The sequence below is a fragment of the Neopelma chrysocephalum genome, unplaced genomic scaffold (genome assembly GCF_003984885.1).
Source record: "Neopelma chrysocephalum unplaced genomic scaffold, ASM398488v2 Primary Assembly neopelma1_87, whole genome shotgun sequence".
Taxonomy (NCBI): domain Eukaryota; kingdom Metazoa; phylum Chordata; class Aves; order Passeriformes; family Pipridae; genus Neopelma; species Neopelma chrysocephalum.
Genome location: NW_020897749.1, coordinates 208,863 through 229,819, shown reverse-complemented (window position 1 = coordinate 229,819; position 20,957 = coordinate 208,863). Strand labels below are relative to the sequence as shown.

The 20,957-nt window shown below is 42.6% G+C and overlaps 2 protein-coding genes across 4 annotated transcripts; both read left to right on the top strand.

Moving 5' to 3' along the window:
• Nucleotides 1-754: 754 nt before the first annotated feature.
• On the top strand, nt 755-5,012 carry CD160 (CD160 molecule). 3 transcript variants are annotated; one of them, XM_027692591.1, is made up of 6 exons: nt 755-772; nt 854-931; nt 1,073-1,171; nt 1,828-2,172; nt 3,284-3,415; nt 4,068-5,012. In XM_027692591.1, exons 3-6 carry the CDS (start codon nt 1,081-1,083, stop codon nt 4,079-4,081), a joined length of 582 nt encoding a protein of 193 aa, XP_027548392.1. In that variant the 5' UTR covers nt 755-772; nt 854-931; nt 1,073-1,080; the 3' UTR covers nt 4,082-5,012. The 3 variants fall into 3 exon arrangements, with proteins under 3 accessions (XP_027548392.1, XP_027548389.1, XP_027548390.1); XM_027692588.1 differs by lacking the exon at nt 755-772 and having other exon boundaries at nt 778-954; XM_027692589.1 differs by lacking the exon at nt 755-772 and having other exon boundaries at nt 778-954; nt 3,284-3,416; nt 4,075-5,012.
• Nucleotides 5,013-7,315: 2,303 nt separating this feature from the next.
• Nucleotides 7,316-20,365, top strand: LOC113971982 (cell surface glycoprotein CD200 receptor 1-B-like). Its single transcript, XM_027692587.1, has 8 exons — nt 7,316-7,400; nt 7,502-7,790; nt 12,977-13,058; nt 13,787-14,095; nt 15,001-15,249; nt 16,565-16,660; nt 18,580-18,626; nt 19,879-20,365. Exons 3-8 carry the CDS (start codon nt 12,998-13,000, stop codon nt 19,966-19,968), a joined length of 852 nt encoding a protein of 283 aa, XP_027548388.1. The 5' UTR covers nt 7,316-7,400; nt 7,502-7,790; nt 12,977-12,997; the 3' UTR covers nt 19,969-20,365.
• Nucleotides 20,366-20,957: the final 592 nt, after the last annotated feature.

Sequence of the window (20,957 nt, the reverse complement as noted above, 5' to 3'; positions counted from 1 at the left end):
GGCAATGTGGAACAAGCAGAAGTCCTACCCTGGCTAAATTGAGAGGAGAAAAAAAAATCAATCCCCAAGGAAACAAAATTCAATTTTTTTTTGTTATTTTTTGAATCTTAGAATCTCCCTAGGCACCTACCCTTTTGGAAAATGGAGGCCCAGCAAACCCCTCTCACTTTTCTCCTTCCCAGCAGCGTGCCATGTCCCACTTGCTGTCCTGGCACTTAGAGGTGTTTCTAAAAGACAGCTTTGTTTTGCTGGGAAAAAAGGAAAATCTGTATTTTGAAGGAAAGAAAGAAGCTCTCCTGCCTCTAATGTTAGTCTGAAAGAGGAGGATGTTGTGGTAAGCACTATTTTTTTTTTCTTTCGGATTTTCTCTATTTTTTCCTAAGTGGGAGAATTTTTCCAGAATTCTCCTACTTAGAGTACAAATTAGGAAAGTAATAAGAATTGATTTTTTTTTTCATCATTGAAAAAGAGATGCCAGTAGCTTGTTGTACATTCATTTTAGTGTTCTGAGACAGTTTTCTGGGAGTCAGGCTCTTGGCCTGTACTGGCCAAATAATTTGATACAGGTGCCCTCTTGAGGAGGACAAACAATTACGAAGGAATTTTGCTAGCTTTCAGGAATTTGTTGACAGCTGTTCAATTCATTGTAAGCTGCAGCAGTAACTAACTGTGTGATTGTGTTCAAGTCCTAAATTTCAGCTGTGTTGGCTGGTGCCCTCTGAGCCTCAATTAGCCTGTTGCTGCAACTTGAGTTTACTCATAGCGTGTGGGTGTGGGTGTTCTGGCTTGTGACATCTGTTGTCTTGTTGTTTTTTTGTTTGGTTTCTTTATTTTTTGTGGTCTTCTTTTAAAGACATCTGTGCTTTCCTGTCGGTGTCCTGTTTAAATGCAGTGGGTTGCTTTGCCATTTACGAGATCGCTTCAGGGGAAGGTCTGTGCATGTTTTACTGCTCTGTAAGTGCTAGGGCGGGTTTTGCAGCACCAGGTTGAGTGATAGTGGCTCTTCTCAGTTCCATGACAAGAACTCACAGGTAATAGCCTCTGTTTTTTTTTCCTCTCTTTCCATTTTTAGTGCAGAAGATGACTCTGATCCCAGGGTTCCTCGCTAGGGCGGGAGGCAGCAGTCCTGTCCTCGTGTTCCAAATGGCAGCTCTGGCAATGCTGGTGTCAGGTAAGGAGGAGCCCTGGCAATGCAGAGCACACTGTTGGCATTTTTTCAGTCCAGTTTAGGAGTTACTTGGTGTGGCCAAGAGATGCTGCCTGGATTATGGAACATAAAGAACATCAATTGCAATGAGCTTTCACTGAACCACGCTCTGCAGGATGAATTTCAGTCTTCTGTTTTCTCTATGGTGATTTTTGACTAGGGAGCTGGGAGGTGAAACCTGATCCCCCAAAAAAGCAGTATTTTGAGCCAATCAGTATTTTTAGATTTTCTTTCCATGGAACAGTTCAATATTTGAAGAAAGCACAAACCTTCAAGTTGAAGAGGTAAAAACAACAGCCCACCCAAATATCCCTCTCCTCTGATGCTTTCACTTTCTCTTTTTTCCTCTTCTTATCTTCCATTTTTATAAAATTAGTGAAGGTTATAGAGAATATTCTGCAAGATCCAGGATAAGAAACAGGTTTTTCTTCCTTTCTTGCAAGGGAATTAATATTGTTTTCACTGTGGTACCTGTTATCCTGGCTGGTCTGTGCACACCTGAAGCATAAGATAGCCCCTGCTGTCACAGTGCAGAAACAAGTGGACAAATATGGGGATGGTGGAGGAGTTGGCCTGGCACAAAAGTCAGTTCAGCTAATGTCTGCTCTCTCCCACCACAGAACACAGCATGCTTGAAATCATTTATGCATCTACCACGAAGTACCTGGAAGAAGGCAAGAGCCTGAATTTGAACTGCCTCATCGGGCACCAGCAGAATGAATCGTCCCAAATCGAGGCTCACTGGTATAAAAGAGCAAATAAGCAAAACGAGACTGCGTTTGGGGAGGAGGTGGAAAGCTTGCACCTTTCACAAAACTCGGACCCCAGGGCTAAAGTCACATCCTCACTGCTGCTGCAGATCCAGAAAGTCAACCAGTCAGACAGCGGCCGCTACCAGTGCAGGGCCAAAATAAAGAACACTGTCCTGACTGCTGTGGGCCACTTCATCAGGGTGAATGTAACAGGTAGGAGCTTGTCTACAGGGGGAGCTGGGAGATGACATGGTTGTGTCTGAAGCAAAATTTCTGCATGGTAAGAGCTGTGTTCATGGAGATGCGTCCTCTCCTCCCAGGGCGTGAAACTAGAATTGATCGTTGCCACGCTGTGACATGTGGAATAAGCTTCATGCTCCTCTGTCTCTTCATTTGTGCATGCTAAATGCAAGACTGACACGTGAAAAATGCTGGGGATTTGTATTAGATTGGCTGTGGATGTCTCTGAACTAATGGAAATAGTTTCCCGTGGGATTTCTACTCTGGGCACCGTTACCAGAGCTGAAAGGAATTGGGTGGAAAAAGCAGCGTGGGAAAATGTGTGTTAGTCTCGGGTTAGGTGCAGGTCTGCCCCTGTTCACCTGGCATCTGTTCTGTGTTTATAGCCATAGCTGCATTCACAGGCAGCAAAGACATTTTCTCTAAAATGGAGAAATGCATAGATATGCATTTCCTTAAATGGAGACTTTTGTGAGTGTAAACAGCCTGGCCTTATTGCCTCCTGAATTCACTGCAGCATACAGAGACCTCAGCGAGGATTGGTGCTTAGGGGGAATGGGACTTAAAATACAGCAGCCACCACTGTGAATTACTTTGTTCTTATTGAGGTGAATTTTATTCTCTTGCTTCGTTGCTTAGAATAGGAAAAATACTGTGCAGGAAGACTGGGAAGGCTGAAACACACAATGGCAGTGCCCCTGTGAAATCATTTCTACGTGGGTCTTAACTGATCATATGGTGTGGTGCCCTCCACTTGTGCCAAGTGACTTCAGTTCCACACCTCCAGAAGAAGGGAATATCTATTTGGCCTCACTAGCCAAGGTGGTGAGATCCTAGAGCTTTGTGGGTTGGTTCTGATCTGGGCTAGGCTGGGAAACCAGTTCATATTCCCTCCAAGCTGTTCCCCAGCTTTGTTAAAATGTAGGGATTACAGTCATTTTTTGCCTTCTTTTTCTCTGAAATATTTTGACTAAAAAATGAAATAAAAATTATGCCTTCAGTCCCCTTTTTGGAAGCAATTTTTATGTAAGGAAAGATGCAGTTCTGCAGACTTTTATTTGCATGTTGGTCATCTTTATATTAGATGTGAACATTGTCAATTCCACGGAGAGGACAGAGGTTGACCTGGAAGAGAACAAAGCTCTGAGGGTGGATTCTGGGCTGGAGAAGATGTGGGCTGTGGTCATGGTATCCTGGATAATTGTGTGTGTCAAAGGTAAGAATATATGCATTTATATTTTTTCTGAAAATAGGTTTTATGATCGATTTTATACAATTACAAGTCACTTGGGTGGATTTCTGGCATGGGCCTCATATTTAATGACACCCCTTTCCCCTTGTAATAATCCCATAGAGGTTAACAGGGTCAAACTCCCCCAGCAGGAAGGTGAAGTGATCCCAACTAACTTGCACTGGTGTTAATTTTGAGGGATTCTGCAGAAGGTGTAGCTGAGCTGGATTCCAGCCAACATCCACAGAAGTCACCTGGCTCACTGTCCTGTTCTTAGTTGTGCCAAAACAGAGAGCACTGAATGAGCCCAGGAACGTTGTTTCATGGACTTCAGGTGCCTCCTGTGTGGCCTTAGGAGAATGTGGAGTTGTGTGCTAATTTGACATAAGGTATCTTGCAAATTAAATACTGAGCCTCTGAGCAGTCAGTTGATTTAGATGTGTGAAAATCTTCCTCCTTGGCCAGATGAAGCCTCAGTATAAACTCTGAGATGTGATCTTCCATTACTAATTTTTTGAACAAGCTTGTGCTTTATTAATTTGGATTGGTCAATTAATTTAATTTGGTTTTGCTGCTGAACACCAGTAATTTTTTTTTTCCTCCTTTATGTGTGTGTCTTTTTTTTTCCCCACCCAAGGACTCATACTGTGAAGACCCTGTGAAGTCTGAGCTGCTTTGCTTAAACAAGCTAATGTTCCTGAGATGCTGTAAGAGCAACTTCGTTCCATGGCACGTGATTTGTCTGGGATTCACGTGGTGCTTCATGGACACTTCAAAGTTCTGGGGGATTTATTTCTGGACTTCCTTGTACTGGTTCATTGGGATTATTCATTTTACCTGTTAACCCCATCTACCTCCTAGGGAAAGAAGAATAATTTCTACACGACTTTTCTAGTCCTGGAATTGAAATTTTCTGACATCAATGTCAGTTCTTCCAGGTTTTGCCTTCATTGAGGCAACAGATTTCTCAGCATTGTGCTCTTTGAAATGAAGAGATGGTTTCTTTCCAGCTGTACTTTCTGGGACCTGCCTCCCATGCAGGGAGGGTTTTTCCTTTCTTCTACAGCTCTCTATGCAAAGAAGGATATCCTGTGTTCCTCTCTCCTCTGAAACATCTCCTCACATCCTTCTAGTCCATTCTCTGTGCTCTTCAGTTTGCTCTGAGAAAGATGCAAATATTCTCATTGGTATGAGCTTAAGGCAGGGGAGCAGGAATGAAGTCAGTGTCAAACTCACTCTTCTGAAAAAAGAAACCAAAATCAGTTGAGATGTTTTACCCTAACTCTGGGATGTTTTGAAAGGTTATTTTGTCTACAACCCTTTAACAGTGCTGTGTCCCTCTCCTCTTTTCCAAGTATTTATATAAATTTGCCTTTTGTCAAAGGACTTCTCTCTCAGGACTTAAAATTTGGCACCAAATGACAAAGGGAAGATTGTGACATCTGTATCTGTTTCAGTAGTGACTAAAGCTTGTCTGATGAGCACTTCTGATCTCTGCCATGTTTTTCGTACTTGGACATGTTTGTAACATTTTTGAATGTCAAAGCAGACACATATCTTTTAAATAAATAAATCAAGTGAAGACTTATCTCCTCATCACTTTGCCAGATATCTGCTCGGTTCTGAAGGGCTGCGATGGCTGCTGCTGCTGCAGGAGCTTTTCCATCAAAGCCAGCCTGAATTTGGATTCTTGTTGGAATAATTGTGTATGTCACATCTGACAGAAGCAGCTGCTTAAAAGGGCATCTGTAACAAGCCGTTAAGATTTCTTGCTGGCTGGGGGAAGGGGGACCTGGAGGGGCTCAGGAAGAGCATTCTATGATCCTGTGTTTTTTGGGCTCCGATGAGCCAATTCAGACTGCAGATATTTTTAGCACCATTCTTCAGCAGGCAGCGTGCTGCACAATTGCACACCAGCACGGTGCTTCTCCTGCAGGTCGGTGTAGCTATGTTTCCACCTCCTGGCAACTATAAGGAATAGCTCAGGAGAGACCAAGGAGAGAGAATTTCTGGTTTCGCGAGGCGCTGGAATACGAAGCAGGAATTTTAAAGAGACGCTTCTCTTGAGCTCAGAGAGATTTTTAACTCTTCAGAGTTCTTTGTTCTATGCTGTGTATAAGCATAGAAGCTGTTTCCAAATAGCTTGCTTTGCAACTACGTGTGAAAATGAGTGCTTGAGCTGAAAGATCGTAAATAAAAGGTGCTTGCAGCAGGTCTGTAAGTAATAAGACACCAGAGAGACATTTCACATTGAGGGAGGGAGAATCAAGTGTATATCCATGGTAACTGGGGACACGAACACACCTAGTGAAATTCCAGCTCAAAATACCCACACATTCTATCCATTAAGGACAACTGTTATCACAGAGGTACGTACAGTTATGGAGGACACACAGTCAAGGCTAGGCATTCTGTGAGGTAAGTGCCCTTCAGTAATAAGAAAATGCTGATTTTCTGTCAGGAGTGAGTGTTTTAGCTTTCTCAAAGAATCACCAGCATAGGAATCAGCAAAAGCAGGTTTAATATTAAAGTGAAAGCGCGACCAAATTCATTGGCAAAGCTCACTTTGCTGCTTACTAGATGGTTAAAGCACACAGAGAAAAATCGTAGTAAAATGCAAAATCAGTCAATCTAAAACTAAAATCAGCAACAAATGATCTACATCGAGGTGGGGGATGGAAAAAATCTAATTTTCATAAATAAAAATCTCTTTCACAAGTCAGGATGAACTCTCCCTGTCCTCGACAGCAGTGTAGCCAGAGCTGGGTTTTCTCTCAGGACCTGCTCAGTTACCTATAGTGCCCATTTCCTGCTCTTTGCCAGGCCGATGCCATCTGCCTGTTTCACAGGAAAGAGCAAAAGTTCTTTTGGTAGTCATCTCAGAACTGCGTTGTGTGAACAGGAAAAAGACATTTGAGGAGATCACGAAACGTGTATTTTGAGAACCTATAAAGAACCACAGACTGCTAGTCCAAAGCTTCCGGATCAAAATGTCTTTTCCAGTGAAAATGGATTTTCAAGCTGACTGTCCAGGTGTGCATTCAGCCAGGAACCCTTATGGGCAGAACGAGATCACTGTTCCCTGTGCCCTTGTTAACCACATCAAAGCTAGGTTAGAGAAGTTTCATAGCATCTGTACATAACCCTGGTTGAGATGCTGAGCTTTGAACAGGGTTGTTTTCTTCGTTGTTCAGTTGCAGGTACGCAGTTGTCCACAGCTTGTCTTCTGAGTGAGGAAAAATTTACCCTTTTGCCTTACTCGGGAAAAATCATTCTGTGCAAAGGGCCTTGTTGGAAGCCTATATAGTTCCAAGGTGCTTCTGGTGTATGCCTGTGAATGCATTTTTAAAATCCCTTAGCCAGGGTCTCTGTGCCATTACAGAAGTCATAAACTAGCTCTGGCAATAAACCGTGTGGAAAACGGTGTGTAATGGATGATGCAACCTCATCAGCTGAGCATCCCTGCATACCTTGTCACTTAAATGCAGCAGCTCTTAAAGTGTGTGCATGATGTTGATTTTTTAAAATATGTATACAGGTAGCAACGTGCACACACAGACGTGACCACAGCACAGACACTTTTAGCAAATTAAGACGTTTCATATGTATTTTAGCTATGCATGGACATAGCCATATGTACATAGCCCGAGGCCACAGGGTGGGAAGAAGGCTGTGGCCTGTGGCATGATTATATGCAGCCAAGTCCTTGTGGCGGGGAGTGAGAGGCTTCCTGTGTCCCCTCCTGACACTTCTGCACACTCTGTGCTAGTTGACTTTTTTTTTTTTAATTTTATTTCCCTTTCTCTCATTTGTTTTGTAGTGCCGTGCCTCAGCTTTTCACACAGCACCTTTGGACACTGAATAAGGAGCCCAAAGTCCTGGTGTGCATGCTCTCCCAGCCTGGAGAAGCTCTGCCACTCCACCTTCAGGAGTTTCCCCACTAGGCTCTATTTTAAGCCACGCTGGGGAGGTGAGATAATGAAGATCTTTCATCAGCAAGCCCACAGTCCCATGACAGTATTAACTTTTGCAGGAGATGACCTGACTTCAAGTTGTGTTTTCCACCTGCAGACCACTGGTCTGTAACAAAGTGGGGGCAAGTTTGGGCAGCACAAACCTGAACAAGGATGTGTCGTAGGACTTCCCCCGGCAACTCCACTCCTCTGCATCATCCTCCCTTGCGCTGAGAGTAAAATCTGCCAGTGCTGCTGGTAACCAGGAGAGAAAGGAGGTGAGAAGCTTCACTGGAAACCACTGTGGAGAATATTTCTAAACCACTGACCGAAGCAGAGTGTTAACTGGCCTGTGAGAAAGGGAGCTTGTGACAGCAAAGAAGATTGTATGGAGAGGAAGGAAACAGGTAAAGAACAAGCATCCCCTTATGCTTATTACGCTGTGCACCAAAAGAGTGTAGGCAGTGCTAAATGGCATCCTGACTCTGGTGTCATGACTTTAGTTGGCATTTGAGAGGTGGGATGTGTAGCTTTTTCCAGTATAGATGTGGGTTTCTATTTCAGGTATGCTTTGTTACACAACCAATTTTTTCCACTTACCAAAAAAAAAAAAAAATTACAGAAATGGAAGCCACTGAAAGAAAACTATATGATTGAGCCTTGTACTTTGCCATATGGTAAGAGTATGTATTTCATGTTTGGGAGTGTTGATCTAGCTGTGCTATAAACACAGGAGACGAGATTTTCCCTTCCTTAAAAAAATATTTGAAAAAATCATCTTCTATGTGATGACTCTGGAGCAGAAGGCCTACAAGGGGTAGGAATTAAAGTAGTTAAGGCCACAAACATCTATGTGGTAGACAGATTTGGTTGCTGGAGTATTGGGGTAGGGTGAGAAGCCCCTGAGGTTAATGTCTCATGAGTGGTAAGGGGATTCTCTAGGCCAGGAGCAGAAGTTGCTGAGCGTGGCCATGCTGGCCCAGTGACTCTGCAATTAGGGGAAAATCAGCTGCAGTTAAAAAAGGAGTACTTTTTCCTCACCTCTGAAATCTATAATCTCTGAAAAAAAAAAATCTCTGAAATCTATCTCTGCAATATGATTATCTCTGCAATATAATTGTCTCTGGATATTTTAACCTGGAAGTGTCAGATTTTAAAGGTTCCATTATCCTCAGGCTTTCCCCCATCTGTTTGCTGACATTGGTGAGTGCCACAGATGGTTTATACCAGGGAAAGTCAAGCTGTTAGGTACAAGAATTACTTTTTTCCCCCCATATAATGGAAAATGTAAAGCAAATGTCTTTTGTCTTTCTGAAAGGAGGAGAATAGGCTACCAGGGGAGTGGTGTTCTCGTTCATCCTTTGCTCCTAGTCCCCATTCCCAACGCTGAGCTACGGTGCTTTCTGAGGGAGCTGGCTGCAAGACAGCTACAGATGTGAGGTGTACACCTTGGCTTGTGGAATAACTTCATGGGACTAATTTACTTTCTAGATGGGCTGGTGTTAAAAAGGTAAATAGAGAAGAGAGGAGATCCCCATCTGTTTTCTTGAATTACAGTTACTAAAGATAAGGGGAAAAAATGCAGGAAAAAATATTCATCTTCTGTATGGCAAATACTTTTTCCCCTGGGGAAACCCCCCACACTTTGTAATGTTAATATTGGTATTGTTCTAAATATTGATATCTTGATGAATTCAGTAGACAGATACTACAAGCCTCTGCCTTGCTGTGGAGGAAATTTCAAACCTATTTTTCTTCAGGTATGTGATACCAAAACACTGTAATTTTACAGTTGTTTTGTGGAACTTGCTCCTAATTGAAGCTGACACAGATGTGTGCAACTGCTTCCTCTTCTTACCATCCCTTCCAGCCCTTCCTTGCCCAAAGACACAGGTCTTACAGAGAACAGACTTCTGAGGCTGGGTCTTTTCTACCCTTTAAAATGTGCTTCCACTGCAAAACAGAACCATATTTTGCTGAGTTAATAATGGGAATGGCTCTGTGACATATGTGATATATATGCTTTAGAAAGTTGTGGTGATGACTGATTGATACCTGACCTTTTCCTCTTTCGTACTGTGTACATTTTAATTGTGTTAGACTTAGCTTTCATTTGTGCTTTGTTTAAAGTTGTTGCCTTGCATAGCTCAAGGCTTGTGGCTCGTGTTTGGTGTGTAAGAGCAGGCAGCTGAGGTTGTGATTTGTTCTTCATGTCAGAAGTTCATCTCCCTCAATTTAACTCTGCCACATCCTCTTTAGGGGAGTGCACAACTCGGCTCTTTTGGAGGGCGTGGAGGCTGTGTCTGTCTGTGAGACAAATCAGCTGCATGTCAAGATCTCAGGAGCAACAGTGAGAAGAAATCAATGAACTGGACAGCTGAAAACAGGGATTGCCTGGGATGGATGGTCCTAAACTGGGATAGTTCTCACTTCTTTGCGGTTGTATCCGGGTCCCGAGTGAGGACAGAGAGGGAGGGGAGCTCCAGGTACATCTCTGCAATTCCCTGCTGTACAGGAGCTGCCTTCTAAGCAGTCACTGGGACCAGCATCCACATTGGACCAGCATCCACGTTGGACCAGCATCCACGTTGGACCAGCATCCATGCTGGACCAGCTGCGTGTGCTGGCGTCTCCCTGCTCATTCCCAGAACACTGAGGGTTGGACGCCCGGAGCACACTGGCACTGCTGTGGAATTCCTGTGCTCCCGAGGCTGGAGGGCTCCCCTCCAGGCTGATAACTGGGTAACTTTCCTCCACCATCCGTATTCCTTGGGTTGAATCCGAGCGTGAGCGGTGCCGTTCTCCAGCTGGAAGGCTGAGGCTAATGGAAGAGTGATGCACACATTGCATGGTCTTGTGCCAACCACCACCATCGAGGCTGAGTAAAAATTCCAATTTGTTTTAAATGCAGTCGTTGAGGCATTTTAATTCCATCAAAGGGGACAACACAAGACAAGCTACAAATATTCATTTGCTGCTTTTAAATGAATTTGATTCAGCTGCGCCTGGTTTTTCTTTTCTGGGTTTTACTCTGAGACTTCCTTCTCGCTCTCAGGCACAAGTATTCAAGGATTGTGAACCTTAAAAATTGCAGACTAAATTCTGTGTTTCACACATGAATATTTAAACAGAGTAATATACTCTGTTCTTTCTGTAAGGTCCCATTTTTAATCATTAAAGCCTGTTCTTTTGAGCAAATAAACCTCATATATATGAGACTTGTATGCATTTAAAAAAAAGATAGTTCTCTGGGACAAGTTCCAATATGACAATATACTGTTATGAATATTTATAGATCCATCAAAATTGGTGAATACTGAATTTCCTGATAAACATTGTGGAGGGTTTGGGGTTTTTTTAACTTTTCTTTTGAAAGACACTGAGAAATTATTTGCAAATTGGGTCAAACTCAGTACATAATTCTGGGCAAAATGTATCTTTTTTATTTTTTTGGTTAAAAAAAGTTCAACTTTCAAAGTTTCAAACTTCTTTGACTGAAAGCAACTTTTGCAGGCATAATGTATCCAAAATGCAAAAAAAAAAAAAATCCAAAAACTTCTGACAGCCTTGAATAGAATGAAACAAAACGAAATATTTCCTTAGTGGAAAAGATTTTATGTGAATGAAAATTAAATTTGAGATTTTTTGCACGTAAGAGTTGCACTGTCTATTGTACATTAGCAGCAGAATATGGATCAATGTGGATGTATTGGTGTTTTTCTCCAGACTGTAATGTAAGCTTTTCATCCAGTTGTATCACTCTGTTGTTAGAATTGTGAAAAAAGCAATTCTTTGAGGAAAACAGTTCTGTTGAGGGCGGTGAGTTGCTGGCACAGGTTGCCCAGAGAAGTTGTGGATGCCCCATCCCTGGAGGTGTTCAAGGCCAGGTTGGTTGGGGCTCTGAGGAACCTGGTCTAGAGGAAGGTGTCCCCGTCCATGGTAGGGGGATGGAACTAAATGATCTTTAAGGTCCCTTCCAACCCAAACCACTCTGTGATTCTATGATTCTGTCTAAATGTACATACATACTGCATTGTGTTTAAGGAAATACTACCTTCCCTTGCATTTAGCTCATGGCTGTGGCAGCCTTTGTTCTTCCTGTGCCACAAGCGTGGCAGTGTTGTGGTTTTACTTGTGTACACCAGGCATGTACACCTGATATGTTTCACATTTAAAATGAAATTGTTAGTGCCCCACAATTGAAGCTGGTTATTTTTAAAGCAGTTGACACCAGATGAGGATTTAGGTCTCTGTGTGCACAACAAACCTTGGCTGCCTTTTCTTCTCCCCTCAGCACAAGCTGAGAACCATCCCTGTGTTTGAATACGGGTGTAAACACCTTGTGAGCTAAATAACCAGAAGTAAAGTCCTCTTGTGACTGCACAAAGATATTTGCCTGTCTGGTGCACATTGGGTTTTGACTTGGGGAGGAAAATAGCGTATCAGTATTTTCCTTGGGATGGAAACATGATTTTCCAATCATCTCTAGCTGTGGGTGACTGATTCAGAAAGTAAAATATTAAAGAGATAGAAATGGCAGCATGAAGGGGAGAATGACAAAAGGTCTACCAAGAAGACAATTAGAGGGAGTGTGGAGGCGAGTGATGGAAAATGAGACAGCCTCATGGGCAGGCTGCAGGGAGCCCCAGGACAAAAGTGCAGCCACTGATTTCTGACAGTAACATCAGAAAACTGAAGTCAGGCTGTGGCTACTGTAGTGCTGTGGGAACAGGCACACGCTCCCAGGCCTGGGCTTTATCCCCCAGCTGGCTGGGAACACATACGTGTGTTGTTCAGCACAGAGCAGTGCAACTTTGCCATGCCAAGCTGAGGTCATCTATGTATGATATCTGACCACAGGAAAATATCAGCAATGTTCTTAACCAAACCACGTTCAAGAAACAGCAGAATGAGTTTACATCCCAACTCTCCACTGAGAACCATATATATTTTGTTTGGAAAGCTTTTGGGTAACATAGAGTTCTGCTTTCTTGTGTGAACCAGAAAACAAAGTGTTGGGATGACAACACTGCCTCAGTCTTACCAAAGAACTAGTGCCATTTTGCCAAAAAGGAGCTAGAAATTTGTAAGATTTGGTTTTTTGAAAAGGTATATACAGTTGTAGAACAGCATGAGTTACTGGATGCCTCTTTAGTTCACGGTGTCTATGAAGGCAGGAAACAAACTCACATGTTTTTTATCTCTTGCAATAGGAAGGTTGCTCTTTTTGTCCTACTGCAGAAGGAGAGTTAACTTTCAAGAAATTAAAAGCCTGCAAGGCTTAGGAATAATTTCTTTGCCCAACAGTTGATGAACTCCAGATCCTGAGCAGTACAAGAGATTCTGGATTTTTTAAAAAAATGTTTGTAAACAGTAGTGGGTGGCTTGTGTTTTGTTGTTGTTGTTGTTGTATTTAATTTTCAACCCCCTTTTTGCCTTACTTTCCTCGGTACAAGAAGGGTATTTGACATGGCATCTTTTCTACAACCTGTGTTTTCAAAGGAAACAGAGGTTTTACTACATGTACTCTTTGAAGAGGTTTGCACAACAATTTGTGGCTACATGTCATTCTCTTTGCCTTCACTTTCTGCAGTGCTGACTCCTTCTGCTAAAGATGTCTCAGAAACGGGCAGTCCTGGCTGTGCTCCTTTTCTTGCCAATCAATCTGATTGAAGGTAAGTGAGAAAGATCCAGGCACTCTGTATTTCTAACTTGCAAGTACACCAAAAATTCATAGTTCACCAGAGCAAATTTTGCTTATTGTTTGATGTGAATGCAAGGAGTGATGTCACCTCAGCTGGCAAAATAATCGTGTGCCTTGCAGGGTGGCACAGGATGATATAACTGACAGGAATCCAACACAAACCATCTGAAGACACATCTGCTGTTCAACTGGTAGAAAAGGGATCTACATATACCCCTCACTAACCTCCTGCACCGAGTGATCTTGGGTTTTAACTGTGTCACAGGTGTACACCCCACAGCTGTCCCCGGTTTTACTTGCACTTTAAGAAAGGCACCTAACTCAGTAACACAATGAATTTTTTAAAAAAGTGGTTTCCTCTCCCCTGAGAGGGAATTTTTGCCCCCCCTCCATCAGCCTCTCAAAGCCTATGTTAAAGTGATAGAAATTTGCTGCCTAAAATAAGATGGAGGACTTGCAGCTCACTTACATTCATTGCATACCTGCAGAAAGGTACCATCTCCACTGCATTTCCAGACTTCAGGAAGCTGGACCTGGAAAGGGAGTACTAATATTTGCCTGCACAGAGCAATTTGTCCCCAAGGCTGCCAGTACAGTGAGGGAGTAGAAATTTTTAATGATGTGACAGTTTCCTGTGCTTTGATGGTGGTGCAGCATCTTTTTAATGTCTTTTTTATGTCTTTTTTTCTTCTTATGTAGCTTACAACACGGTGAATGTGGAGGCTGGTCATGAGGCTGTGCTGGGCTGCCCTTACATCTTCAACGTGTCTTTGCTGATGGTGACATGGAAGAAGAAATGCAGCAGTTGCTGCGTGTTGGCCTACAGAAGTGATCACAATGAGACAGGGAAGACAAACTGCACCGAGAGGATCATGTGGAAATATTCACCTGACAGTGACCCTGCCCTTCGTATTTACCCTGTGAGCCTTGGTGATGAGGGAAATTACAGCTGTGAAATCATCAACAGCGAAGGGAATTTTTATTTTTCCTCTTCTCTGACTGTGATGGGTAAGACTGCATCGCTAAGATAAAAATTATTAGAAAATTTAAGTTATTAAAAAAAGTTATTGAAAAAGTTAGTCTATTTTCAAAACAAAAGAATATTAGGAAACATAATGAATACATTAAAACATCTTTTTCGGATGGTGAGGTAAACTATCCCTAGGTTTCCATAAATTAAAAAAAAACCACCAACATTGGAGAACATTTTATGTTCTGGACATTTTAGTTAAGCCTTCTGAATGTAACTAAAAATTATGGGAAATGAATTTTGGAACTCTATAATTGCTACTATTAATTTTAGTCACTTGATTTTTTTGGGTGTTTTTTGCTTGGTTGGTGGGTTTTTTATTATTTTTGTTTGGTTTTGGGTTTGTTTTTATTTTGTTCTTCCCTGCAGAGTCTTACCTTTCAGATAAAGGCTTAGATGGTGTGTGAGCCTTTCCCTGTTCCGTCAAATGCAGAATACGAGTTGTTGGACTTCAAGCAGAACAGTTTTTCCCAATTCCTCTTTTATTTCCCTGCTATCAAATTTTTGATTCTACATATCCAATCTCCTAAATGTTTTACCTGGAGCTTCAGGAAGCTGCACTTTCTTCAGAATGTGCACTGCTGTGCTTATAAATCTTGATTTAATCCACTCCTCTGCATCATCTCATCTCCTGTTAGTCTGTAGTCACCTTCTGGAAAACGGGAGGAAGCAGTATTTTAGATCCAGGTAGCTAGTTTTTGGTGTATTCACCTTGAACTTTTTTTTCCTCTGAAGGTAGCTGGTGCTAATATTTCAAATTATTTAAAAATCTCACGCAAAAAAAAAATACCTCTCGCTTTTCAGTTTCAGTTGGCGATTTTACACCGAACTAGAAATAATGGCGCTTTTTTTTTTTCCTTTTAATTATTTATTCCTTCTGTAGTCCCTCCTAGAGCGACTCTGACCTATGACAAGAGCAGGGGGGCCGTGTGCCAGGCGTCTGCGGGAAAGCCGGCTGCTGGTATTTCCTGGATCCCGGCGAGCAACGCCAGCACTGAGGAAGAAATCCACCACGCCAATGGGACGGTGACCAGGGTGAGCTACACAGGCTGGGCCAACAGCACCCTGCCCACTGCCACCTGCCTGGTGACCCACCCAGCCTCAAACCAGACCCTGTCCATACACCTGACGAGTAAGTACCGTCATAAATGCCCTTCATCCTGCCCTTGGGCTTCTCTGTGCTGCTCTGAGCAGCTGTTCCCACGGGAGGAAAGCCGGGGCTCTGTGGTTTGCTCAGCACAGTTATAATCTAATATAATTCCTAGTACATGTTGGTAGAGAAATTAATAATTTTGAGTTAGTTGAAACCCAATGTTTCATAGCACCGCGTGGAGAAGATTTCAGTTTCTTTCTATCCCTGTCCTGTTTTACAAGAATTCCTCACTCTGTTTCTAGAGGGTAGACTTTGGCTGGCTGGCTGTCTCCCAGGTGTCCACCAAGCTGCTTGATTACTCCGCCTTCTCAACAAGACAGGGAAAAAAAAATACTATGGAAAGCTCATGGGTCAAGATAAGGACAGGAAGAGATCACTCACCAATTAGTGTCGCAGGCAAAACAGACTTGAGGGAAATTAATTTAATTTATGGATAATCAGATCAGAGTAGGATAGCGAGAAACAAGAACAAATATAAAAAAAACCTTCCTCACAACCTTCCCCTTCTTCCCAGGCTCAGCTTCACTTCCAATTTCTCTGTCTCCTCCCCCTGAGTTGTATAGGGGAATGCAGGCTGTGGTCAGTTCTTAACACTTCATCTCTGCTGCTCCTTCCTCCTCGTGCTTTTCCCCTGCTCCAGTGTGGGGTCCCACCCACGGGAGGCAGTCCATGAACTTCTCCAACATGAGTCCTTCCCGTCAGCTGCAGTTCTTCACGAACCGAAGCTGAATTTTGTCCAGCTTCCCATAGTAGTGACGGTTTGGAGAAAATTTCCTTGGAGAATGTCTGTCTGTGACTTTCAGATGTTCTTTCCGAGGACCAGAGCTAGTAAAGGGTAAAATTCAGCTTCTCAGCTGGCTGTTCTGGAGCTATTAGAAGTCTCTATTGCAGGAGGGTTTGTAAGAACAGCTAAATAAGTGCTCCTATCACCAAAATATCTCAATTGAGGCACGAAGGACAGAAGTCAGCATAGACAAGTCATTAACAACAGCATTTGGCAGGGATGGCTGATCAGTTCTGTTCCTGCAGGGCTAATAATAGTTGAAGAAAAGGAGACCTTGAAGGCAGATGAGTTGAAAATGAAAACGTATTTGCACATACAAATGACTGGGTGTGTGGGGCAGCTTCCTATTGCTGGTTGGCATCCAGAGAGCTCATCTGTTTCTCTCTGCTGCTTTGAGCTGTGGAGGCAGAGGATTAGCTCTTTCCTGGGGTTAAGGTGGATGGTAACATCATGCAGCCAGTGGATGCTGATGTCTAGCTCTGTAACTTGCTCTCATCTCTCATCTCCCAGATGCTTCCCCCAGCCTTCCCTATCTCCTGATAGGAGGATCTGCAAGTGTTGCTGCTGTCACTGGTGTGACTTTATGCTTGATTTTCTGGTGCAGAGGTAAGTCCTTTGATGAACCTGAAGTGTATTCCAATTCCATTGCTGACTTTGTGCAGGTACAAGGACTTGTGCTTTGTCATATGAGAGTGGGGTGGGAGGCAAGGCTTGAGGAAAATGTCCATATATGATGCGTTGTCCTTTTGGAAAAGTTCTAATAAAATAAGGGCTGGAACTTTAAAACAAGTTAGGAGTTTTGTAAGAGCCATAGGTGTTATGATATTGATGTGTTACATATATGTCAGAGAGTCATCCAGGATGAAAAGGGTTCTTTCTGAGAGTAGGGCGAGTTTTGAGTTTTTAGAATTATCTTGATCTGCATTTAATAATAATGGCCAGTCTTTGCGAACGAAGATCTGGGGAAAGGTCTTTTTTACCTTTCCAGCCTGCGCAATGGATTTTTTTAGGTGAGACACAGCATGCGCTGAACTGAGCCCACCCTTTAATCCTAAGGTTCATCTGCCGGGGCCAAGCGAGCTTGGACAATGGCAGTGAGGTCCTCAGGACGTAGGTTTGTTTAGAGTGACCTTCTCATAGATGGATGGCCTCACAGGGCTAACGGGCTCCATCTGCCCGGGAGACCGAGGAATCGAACCCGGGTTGCAGCAGTGAGAGTCCTGCATGCTAACCACTAGGCCACCAGGGGTCTCTTTACTGGCATAAAATTCTACACATAAGAACGGCAGTTCACCAACTAGACACGAAGCAGCTCTGTTTACACCAGCAAGTGTAAGAATAGGCCAAATGTAGCTACTTCAGTATCTTTCAGATGATTCCCCCTGCATAGGGCATGTTACATAGCAGATTTATTTCATGAACCAGGTCTGGACAAATATGGTGAAAGAGGGCTGGCAAGAGAGGACAGAGAGTGGAGGTGTGCACTAAAAAAGAAAAGAAGGGAAGGTGAGGAAAATGAAGACAGGGGAAGAAAACAGAGGGGCAGTTGTCATCAACAGTGGCAGCACTGACCGGTGCTTGCAGTACTGTGATGGGAGCCTGTCCCTGACACAGGTGAGGGGAAGAAAAAACAGATGGGTTCCTCAGCCCAGAGTATCTCTGCAGAGCTGAGGAAAAGTGCACTTAACAGAGTCAAATCTGTCATGTCTCCCAGTGCTGTGGTTTAACTACAACTGAGTACCCTGCAGCCCCTCACTCGCTCCTCCCCACCCCGCCATGGTGGAGAGGAGAACCAGAGGAGAAAAAGTGAACCCCGTGGATTGAGATAAGAACAGTTTACTAATTGGAACAAAATCAAATCTACCAGTACTGCTACTAATACTAATGATGATACCAGTGATAATTGTAGCAATATTGATAAAAGCTGTGGTGAAAATGAGAGAGAGAGAGAAGAAAAGCTGAGAGAAACAAGTAGTGTATGATGTAGCCTCACCATCCACTGATGGATGCCCAGTCCACCCCTGAGCAGTGATTGGTGGCTCCTGGCCAACTCTCCCTGGTTTATGTGCTGAGCATGACTTTCTGTGGTGTGGAATATCCCTTTGGCCAGTTCAGGTCAGCTGTCCTGGCCATGCTGCCTCCCAGCTTCTTGTGACCCTCCACGCTGGCAATGCATGGGAAGCTGAAAAGTCCTTGACTTGGGGTAAGCACTACTTAGTAACAACTAAAACACCAGTGTGTTATCAACACATTTCTCATATGGCACTGTACCAGCTACTAAAAAGAAAATGAACTCTATTCCAGTAGAAACCAGGACACCTAGAGTGACCAAAAGTTTCTATGAAGGGAAAAATGAAACAACAGTGTATTCAAGAGCAGGACATAAAAAATAAAACTTAATCTATGAGTATATTTTGAAGAAAGTCTTTCAACAGCTGAGGACAGCTAGAGGAGAACCCCTGATAGAGCAGCCTGTGTACCTTGCACCATCAAACCATTTTAATTTCCTGACATTTTTCTTTCAGCTTTCCGGTTACGACAATTGGCACAGGGGCCAGCAGAACCATCTGCAGTAAGTGGCCTTCTTGTCTGTGTGTGTGCTTTGCTGGTTTTGGTGTATTCTTCACTAAAATGTGTAGTTTAGTTGCAGTGTGTCTACTCTGACAGAACTCCCGTTTATGTCTGTGTGCACTTTGAGGGGGGGATGAGGAACACTACGTCTGGGAGGGTGTCTATTGCTTGGATGGGCCTGTCTTCATGTATAATCAGGGTATCTGAGTGATTGTTTAAGCACTAGGTGTAGTGCATTTCCTGCCTACAGACTACATTTACCGTGCTGAATGTCAGCTGTCCCAAAACTTAGTGTTTTCATATTTCTGCTTCACAGAGTCATCTTAACTCTGATGTTTTGCTTAAGAACGTGTGTTTACTCTTGACAGCAGAAACCTGCTTGATTAAAGATCAGATGAAACCAGACATGCATTTTACAATGAGGGAAAAGGGTCCACTTCGTTTTACTGTGTTAGACACAAACACAATTATGAAACTTTTACTTTTTGAAGTTGCAGTTCAAACACCCAGGAGCTAGGAAACAGCAGTGATAAGTTTGCCACTGCAAATTTTCCTTTCTCTCTAATTCCAGTGCGTCATGATACATATTTAACAGAATATGCTGCTCTTTCCTCAGGGCTTCTGCCTCACTTAATGCACATTGAAAGAGCAATTATTTCATATTTTGTTTTCTGCTCACGGTTTAATTAATGGTCGTGTGCCTTGTTTGTTGCAAAAGAGTCAGAGTGCTCTGAAGTTGGAATTAATTTCCTGATAAGCTCTTCTGTGGCTTTCAGGACAATTTGACTGACGGGAGTGGGAGTTGCAGAAATCAAAGTCAAAGGCTTACAGTAATTTTATTTGCCTAAATTGGATTGCTTTGTGGTCTGCCTGTTTGTTTGGTTCGTTGGTTTGTTGTTTGTTTGGGGGTTTTTTGCCAGAGAGGCTGGCATTGCTCATTATCATCCATTTTGGTGAAGATACCAACATTTCAAAATTTGTTTTCGATCACATTAAGAAAACAATTTTCAAAGGCTGTTCCTGTTTAGGCATTGTGAAGGCTGTTCTTGCATCTCTCTGCTAGTTCAGGTTTCACCCTTTTGCTCAGAGAGTTCAGAGAAGTAACTTCACAGTTCTTTTGCAAAAATAACATTACCTACCAGGTTTCTTCAGCTCTTCTTTTTTTTTTTTTTTTGTTTGGACTCCATAGGAATGATGATTCCACAAAATCCTACAGTGTAATGTAATGGTACATGTTCTTCTTTCTATTGCAGACTAGGAACTCCAAGTCCACACCCTCACATGTCTTATCAGAGACTATCTACGAGAATTACTATCCAGGATCTATATATATGAACCAATAACAGTGCAGGCACAAGCAGTCTGATTCCAGCTCAGCTACTAATGATACCCAGTTACTTGAACTTCAACTAATAAACCTCAGACCTTACCCACAAGGGAAAGCCTTTGTCTTTCCTGATGGTGGGGGAGAAAAACCCACTTTAGCACGTTGTTTTTCTCTTTCTCAATATATCAGTACAGCTGTTGAAACAGATGAAACTTTTAAAGACTGACTTGGGAAAATACCTACCTGAATTTTGTTTGAAAATGGACTCTGAGGTACGTGCTGCCTTTCCTCAAAACAATAACTGATGTATATCTGTGCCAGAGGAACAGTCTGCTGGTGAAAATATAGCACTATTTTTCCATTTTAGCAACTGAATTCTCTTTGCACTTTTGTGTTGGAAACCAGAAAGAGACACGAGGGACTCCGAAACATAGAAGGTCAAAGAAACATATCCAGAAGAACCACAGAAATAAGAGAGTTTATGATTTGTTTTGGGGGGATTTTTGGTTTGTCTTTTCGTTTTGTTTTTTTTTTTCTGGGTAGATAGTTGCATGTGGCAGATGACAATCTGATATTTGTCATCTCTGTTTATTTTTTAAAGTATTTCTTTTTCAATTAAGCTTTCTGTTTGCATTGTTAATTGATGGGGAAAAAAACAATTTGAAACTCTACTGGATATGGAAATGAGAAATAACAATGGAAAATTTTTGAAGATTCTCTTTAAAGTAAATGTGCAAATATTTAAATACTTACCTAAAGGATTCCTGTGGCTATTGGTGGGAACCTTTGTTGACCAGTTTCTGAGAAGCTGAGATCACACCACAGTTTTACTGAGAACAAGGGTGTTAAGTTGGGTAAAATGCAGGTGGTGTGCGTGTTTAAAACAAGGGAAAAAACCCCAGCCCTAACCAAACCATTTATTTCTTCTCATCCTCATGTCCCCCAGCTGAAAAAAACCACACAGACCAGTTGTTTATTTCAGTTTTCATTGGTCAGATTTGTCAA